This window comes from Lolium rigidum, chromosome 7 (genome assembly GCF_022539505.1).
Source record: "Lolium rigidum isolate FL_2022 chromosome 7, APGP_CSIRO_Lrig_0.1, whole genome shotgun sequence".
In the NCBI taxonomy this organism is placed as follows: Eukaryota; Viridiplantae; Streptophyta; class Magnoliopsida; order Poales; family Poaceae; genus Lolium; species Lolium rigidum.
In genome coordinates, this window is record NC_061514.1 from 73,649,872 (window position 1) to 73,657,098 (window position 7,227).

The 7,227-nt window shown below is 44.5% G+C and overlaps 1 protein-coding gene across 1 annotated transcript; it reads left to right on the top strand.

Moving 5' to 3' along the window:
• The first annotated feature begins 3,174 nt into the window (after positions 1-3,174).
• Positions 3,175-6,998, top strand: LOC124674876 (vacuolar-processing enzyme beta-isozyme 1-like). The gene is made up of 9 exons (XM_047210929.1): positions 3,175-3,414; positions 3,925-4,089; positions 4,273-4,429; positions 4,505-4,590; positions 4,701-4,900; positions 5,456-5,504; positions 5,568-5,774; positions 6,442-6,648; positions 6,730-6,998. The coding sequence occupies exons 1-9, from the start codon at positions 3,187-3,189 to the stop codon at positions 6,910-6,912; spliced, it is 1,482 nt and encodes a 493-aa protein (XP_047066885.1). The 5' UTR covers positions 3,175-3,186; the 3' UTR covers positions 6,913-6,998.
• Positions 6,999-7,227: the final 229 nt, after the last annotated feature.

Below are 7,227 nucleotides of genomic sequence, written 5' to 3' on the forward strand. Positions count from 1 at the left end.
GCATTAAACATCCTGACCCTTTTTGGATTAGGTTGTGACATGGGTTCATAAGGTCCAACAATAGTGTCAAGCCCATGATCTTGGAAAATATCATCAAAAGTACCAGAGCTATTACCCAATACTTTGTTTCCCAACGGTTGTTGCGTATCACCCCTCACTTGCATTGACATGTGTGGGTTCAGATTGCTACACAGCATGTCACCGTGCTCACTTGTTCTGGCAACAACCTTGGTCACATTTTCATCATCATGTTTACTACAATCCTGAAAGGCAGTTGTGATTCCTTGCATTCTACCACCATCTTCCTGCATGTTCCCACTAGCTGATCCCAACGGTGGTACATTTCTAGCAGCATATTGATGCCCAAATTGGTGGTCAGAATGCATACTCAACGCAGCAGCCAGAGTCTCCCTGGTCTCGGATCTCCCTGGCTCAAACAATTGCACTTGCGAATGATCTTTTGCCGGAAATTCCTTGTGAAGAGAATGCTCGCCTGCAGATAACTGTGACAGCGGTGACTTTGGCATCTTCTTGCCGGCCAAGGTCGGTGATTGCTGTGGTTGCTCCATCGCGCTGCTACGCATTCCAGACACAGACACACCCACCTAAATACGAGAGGAATCCATGGCGGAAGAGAGTTAACTAGGGTTGTGTTAGCAGGGCGTATGGAGGAAGTACGTGTAAAAAACGGCGCGTAGGTGCAATTGGAGTGGCGCGGAGAGCTCACCTCGGCGCGGTTGGAGTAGCGCGGAGACCGGAGGACAGTGGCGGGGCGGGTGTTGGGTAGGGTTCAAGGATTTGAGGCGACGCGGAGGACAGGTGGAGACAGTGGCGAACTGTAGCCGAGAAGGCGAAGGCCAAAGGGTGGGCGCGACGTACACGTGCCGCGTTCCGGGAGGAGTGCGGATGGGCCGAAACTTTTCTGTGACGGTAAGCCTTCATGAGATTATTATTCAGGCCTTCAAAGCCATCTCTTGGGTTACCAAAGAAAATGAGAATGTGTTCCCCTAAAAAAACGTGTCATCTTTACGAAAATGGGAATGTGTTTCCCTAAGAAAACGTGTCGTCTTCCCTAATAAAACGGAGTGAACTACGATATAGCTAACATGTATAATAGTTGGCTATTGAAATGTACTACTTTATCAATATATGATCCATCTTCCACTCTACCAAAGTGTTTAGGAGCACGTGCAAGAGCTGGCTCTTACATTAGAACCCACCTCCATTCTCTATCCTCCAACTCAACACAAATATTATATTTAAATTTTTATAGCCTGCTGACTAAGTCTTATTGTACTTACTCTAGGCGTAGGATTATTTCCAGTGGTGGTCCCAGAATTTGGGAAAGACCAGGGCTAATTTCTAATACCCCAAAACTATGCAAAAATCTACCTTCGAATCTCCACTCAATAATAACGTATATTATCCAAAAGACGGTAAAAATTGCATAAGTTGACTTTTGACATGAAATATAATTCAATGTTTAACCAAATGACAACAAAAAAAAAGCTTAAAGAAGTGTGGTGTCATCATCGCATGATCAAGATGCACTTTTAGTACCTCATAACGAAGCTTTGCTCTAATACTAGCCTACCATTTCCTCATCAATTATAGAAGAAGAACCAGAGTCTACAAAGATAAGAAAAAATAATTAAAAAAAAGTATGGATGAATACCTTCTAAACCATTTCTTGTGGAAATCTTCGCAATTATGAGTTATGACCAACTGGTTGGCATGGATCCATTACCAAATATTCTCTCCTAGCAGCATCTCTGATGTTTACATCTAGCTCCTCAATTGGTTTCCGAAGCCCAGGATCTGCAACGATGTCGTCCAGAGATGATACTGCTCTTGATGAACAATGCTTCGAACTCTTTGTCCCCTTCACTTTCTATGTAATAAAAATAAAATTAGTTATTCCCCAATTAGGCAGTCACCTAAACATTACTAGCAGTTCAACGGATTAATTATCCGTTCTATAGTTATTCCCCAATTTAGCAATCAGGAATTATTAAGTAGAAACAGTACAAGTACTTGTGAACACTTGAGTGAACAGATTACAGAAATAAGCAGCAGTAAAAGGAGCAGCACTTGATGTACTTCAGTGTGGGCGCCACGTTCTGCAGCTTGCGGGAAAGTCTTGATCGATCGGCGGCGGCGCAGAGGGTTCTTCCTGCGGGAGAGTTTTGATCAAACCACAAGCGAAGCTGGAGCAAAAGCAGAAGCAGGTGGGGATTAAAAAAAAAACGGCGCGGTAGTGGCTTCTTGGCAGGGTCGAGAAGTGGGAGATGTGCGGGTGAGTCTCCGTGGGCGTCTGCTGTCGCGGCGGCGAAGCGATCAACTTGGCAGGGCGGCCGCCGTTGGGGACGTTTTGGTTGAGGAATCGAGGGCTTGGATCATGAACAACGAACAGTTTCTTTTCTCTGAAGACGAATAGGCAAGTTTCGGCGGCCGGTGCGTGCTATGGAGCTAGCGATACTTTTGGGCTTCAATTGATCGATTCCTTTCTCTTGGAAATGATTCAGTAGCTTTAAGCAATATAGCCCTGGTCATTCTAGCCCAGGACACGGGCTGTGCTGCCTGGGCTCTGAAATTTCAGTAAAATTTGTAAAGGATGTACCTATACTACATGGGCTAAGATCCGCCCCTGATTATTTCGGATCACGTTCCCCATTCCTGCCTTCGCCACCTCGACAAGCAAACTCATCTTTCGCAAAAAATGTCCGTTTGCTTGGGAAATCAATAGCGTGGGGAGGATGACCTGCCACTAATCTGCAGCCTCGTTCGTCTTTTCCCGCACGGCAGGCCCCGTTCCTCTCATCGTCGTCCAATTCATGACGCTATCCGCCACCGCCGGCGCCGAGTGCGACGCTGCGCTCGGTCACGGCCAAAATCCGGTAGGAACCACGGCGCTTTTCTAGCAAAGTTCAGGCGTGGATTTCCAAGCCAAGATTGGATTTGTATCCACGCCACGCCACTCACCTGACAGCGGAGGCGCCGCTGGCCGCTGCCTCTGCCGGAGGTGCGAACTGCCTCGTCGCCGCACACCTCGCGCACCACGTGTCCGCGAGGAGCACGCCGCCGCGGCTATAAAATGCGGCCCCAGTCCCCACTGGCAGATCACACTCCCTCTGCTTTCTTCCTCGATCTCTCTAGCTAGCACACGAAGTTGTCTCCAGGGTGGCGATGGCTCGGTGGTGGGTTTGCGGACTCCTCTCGCTCCTGGCGGTGGCCGCCGCCGCCGCCGCTGCGGAGTGGAATGCGGAGCCGCTGATTCGGCTGCCGACGCAGAAGGGGCGTGACGCGACTGCAGCTCCTGCCCCTGCCCCGGCGGCGGCGGAGGAGGAAGAAGGGGTCACGAGGTGGGCCGTGCTCGTTGCGGGCTCCAGAGGCTACGGGAACTACCGTCACCAGGTGAGAGATTGAGAGCTTGTCGGCGGCTTTGGATGCTAGTAAATATTTTAGGGTCAGTCTAGGGAGATTGCGAGATAAAACTCTGGGCCAAAATTTCCCTTTTTCTGTCCACGTTTATTAACCTCTTTTGGGGACATTCAGATCCGAGGATGCTTGAATCTTGTAGCTTCGAAACTGTGGGAGATTCCAAGCTAATATTTGCTCCAAGTTCTTGGTTCGTTGACCGAGCTAGTTGGGCTTTGTGTTTGCTCCAGGTGTTCTGCTTGCGTGGCTCATATCGAAGTACATAATCTAGTGCGAGACAGTTAACTGGAAAACAAATATCACCCGTGTGAGGGTCATCTAGTGAGACAGTTAACTGGATAACTTGTTTTATAGATTATGGTCCTAATTAATTACTCGATGCAACTCTTATATGGAAATTTAGTAGCACGCGCTTGGTCACAATTGGATCACTGAATAATCCTACAGGTGCCTAATCAACATTGTGCTGTTCTTGATGCACGACAGGCCGATGTGTGCCATGCCTACCAGATTCTGAAGAGAGGAGGGGTAAAGGAGGAGAACATTGTGGTGTTTATGTACGACGACATCGCCGAAAACCATCTCAACCCAAGACCTGGGATGATCATCAACAATCCTAAAGGGAAAGATGTTTACGCTGGTGTTCCAAAGGTATTACTTGGCTGTGTGCCCTTCAATTTTAGTTTCAAACAAATTGTGCATGTAATTCAAATTCCACACCTTAAATATACTGTACTTTCCAGTCGAAGATGATTGGTAGCTTTAGTACTGTTTGATGTAAGAATGCCTGGCTTTTTATTTCCAAGAGGCTGATCAACTTAACATGCATTGCAGGACTACACTGGTGACCAGGTCACTACTAAAAACTTCTTTGCAGTTCTCATGGGCAACAAAACTGCAGTTACTGGAGGGAGTAGGAAGGTGATAAACAGCAAACCGCAGGATCACATCTTCATCTATTACTCGGATCATGGGGGTCCCGGTGTTCTTGGTGCATACTCCCACATAAACGATATTATTAAGCCGATTTACTTGTGTAACTTAGCTAACCTTAGCAAGTTTGTAGGTATGCCCAACATGCCGTACCTTTATGCTGGCGACTTGATCAAGGTGTTACGAGAAAAGCATGCTTCTAAGAGTTATTCAAAAATGGTAAATGTTCTTTCTCTTCATTTCCCTAAAAAAATACTAACATGGTTTATTTTTCACCTGGAAATTATGCTTAGAGTCTTATCTGTAATAAAGATTTGCAATTTTGGCAGGTTATATATGTTGAAGCGTGTGAAAGTGGCAGTATATTTGAGGGTCTAATGCCAGAAGATCTTAATATTTATGTTACAACAGCAGCTAATGCAAATGAAGATAGTTATGGAACATACTGCCCTGGGACGGAAACACCACCTCCTCCTGAATACAGTACCTGTTTAGGTGACGTCTACAGTGTTTCTTGGATGGAAGATAGGTAGGATCGTCTGAAATATATTATGCTCTGCACCTGATATGTTTTCTGACACCTCATAAAACCTATATCCTTTTATGCATTTGTCAAAGGTATGTTTATAGGGCATATATATTTCAGATTTTAGTTAGTTCTGGATTATGATATAGTTGCATGATTTACATTAGAAATATTTGGTATGTTTGTGTTTCGGCTAATTCCTGAGGTGAAACTCTTTTTGTCATAGTTAACCTTATGATAAAACTATACATATACATACTAGAAATTTGTATCTGCAGCCTGATTTTCAGTCCCTGATAAAAAAAGGAAGTCATACTTATCACCCTCTACAAGACATGCTTTTGCATAACATGTGTGTGTGTTAGTACAGTCACTGGAAACCTTACTAATACAAATAGTTTACAAGTCACACGGCACTCACAATTGTAAGTAGCAAAGATGAGTATATACCAACGATGAGTGAATAGGCTTGGCAAGTATCAGCTGCTAGAGTAAGGTTCTTCTAGCAGTTTTCTATAACCATGACACTGTTTTGAACCATCTGATCCTACTTGGCAGTGAAACTCACAATCTAAAGAAGGAAACAATCAAGGATCAGTACGAGGTGGTAAGTCTCGAGTACACTTTCTTCATTCTGGTTGGTGGCATCTATTCACTGCTTTCTTGGCAGGTTAAAATTAGAACTTCAGGCTCAGATAGGGTCAATAGGGGTTCTCATGTCATGGAGTATGGTGACAAGACATTCAGGGATGAGAAGCTTTTCCTTTATCAAGGTTTTGATCCTGCAAATGCCAACATCAACAACAGGCTGCTTTTGCCTGGCCTGGAGGGTGCAATCAATCAGAGAGATGCCGATGTTCTTTTCATGTGGAAGAGGGTAAATTCCAGTTATTTCTTCAGTATCATTTAGCCCAGTTATTTCCTGTCTAGTTCATCTTATTTGCTATAACTACATGTAGAATCAAACGCTGCTGCACGAAACAATGCGTCTTTCTGTGCTATGACTCACAAACTCTTATGGATACTGCATACAAATACTCCATGGGTACTGGGTACACAGCATGTAGTGGTCCATGAATCTTGAATTTTGGTTCCTTGTTTTTTTTAAATAAAATATAGAAATTAGATTTCTGAGGAATTTTAGATGGAATGTAGAAAATTATACTCGTAGAAAAAGAGGAGATATTTCTGGTGATTTTTTAAAATCAAACAAATTATCTTATTTTTTATTTCATCCTTTGCATAAAAAATGAATACTTTTGCTTAAGCTTGCTTGAGAAAACCTTTCACATTGACCAATCAGAGTATAATCTATATGGTGTATTTGGGGGGTTTAACTAGAAGCCTCATAAACAGGATTATGTACCTTAAGCTTCTAAATACAGATATAGCTTGTTTCAACTTGAGAATATAGGTGATAGTATTCTGAAAAATAGCATAACTTGACGGTTTGAGCTCATAGCTTCCAGCTTAAGCTTGCGTCCTCTCATGACAGGTGCAAGTTTGGCACAACATTATCTGCTAATGTATCTTCTCGCTTTCAGTATGAGCAGTTAAGTGAAGGATCAGAAGAGAAGCTGAGGGCTCTCAGGGAAATCAAAGAAACTGTGCTACACAGGAAGCATCTCGACAGCAGCATCGATTTCATCGGGAAGCTTCTCTTTGGATTTGTAAATGGGCCTTCAATGCTTGAGGCTCCTAGAAGCTCTGGCCAACCATTGGTTAACGACTGGGATTGTTTGAAGAGGATGGTGAGTCTAAGTTTTCTTACTTTAATTTTAATCTGATAATTTGTTCTGTTTCCTGATACTCGAGCTGATGCCCATTGCCAGGTGCGAGTCTTCGAATCCCACTGTGGATCGCTCACTCAGTATGGCATGAAACATATGAGGGCGTTCGCAAACATATGCAACAACGGCATCTCCGAGGCTGGGATGAAGGAAGCAAGCATCAGCGCCTGTGGCGGTTACAACTCGGCGAAGTGGAGCCCACTAGCTCTGGGTCACAGCGCCTGACCCGCGCCGCAGTACATGGGAGCAACATTAGATGCTCCAGAGGTTTCCTAGACCTCATATGTGTACATACATGCCATTGATACAAGAAACTACCCCATAGTTCGTCCCTGATGTGTGTGTTGGGTTCATCAGTAGTTTATGGTCATGCCTTTGTTAATCAAGTTTGACTGCAATCAAATGAAAGGCGATGATACAAGTAGTATGTGAATGTTTCTGCATGATAACGCCCCCTGATTGTGACTGCAAGCAGTTGATAGGCCGTTATTAGGAGCAAAATTGATGACCCGTAGGCCGTAGAATAGTGATCCTCGTACG

What these genes read in the sequence shown, in the direction of transcription:
- LOC124674876 (XM_047210929.1), top strand. Translation starts at nt 3,187, where the DNA reads ATGGCTCGGTGGTGGGTTTGCGGACTCCTCTCGCTCCTGGCGGTGGCC. An exon ending in CTAAGAGTTATTCAAAAATG is followed by an intron (nt 4,591 to 4,700) that starts GTAAATGTTCTT and finishes CAATTTTGGCAG; the next exon opens with GTTATATATGTTGAAGCGTG. An exon ending in GGGATTGTTTGAAGAGGATG is followed by an intron (nt 6,649 to 6,729) that starts GTGAGTCTAAGT and finishes GCCCATTGCCAG; the next exon opens with GTGCGAGTCTTCGAATCCCA.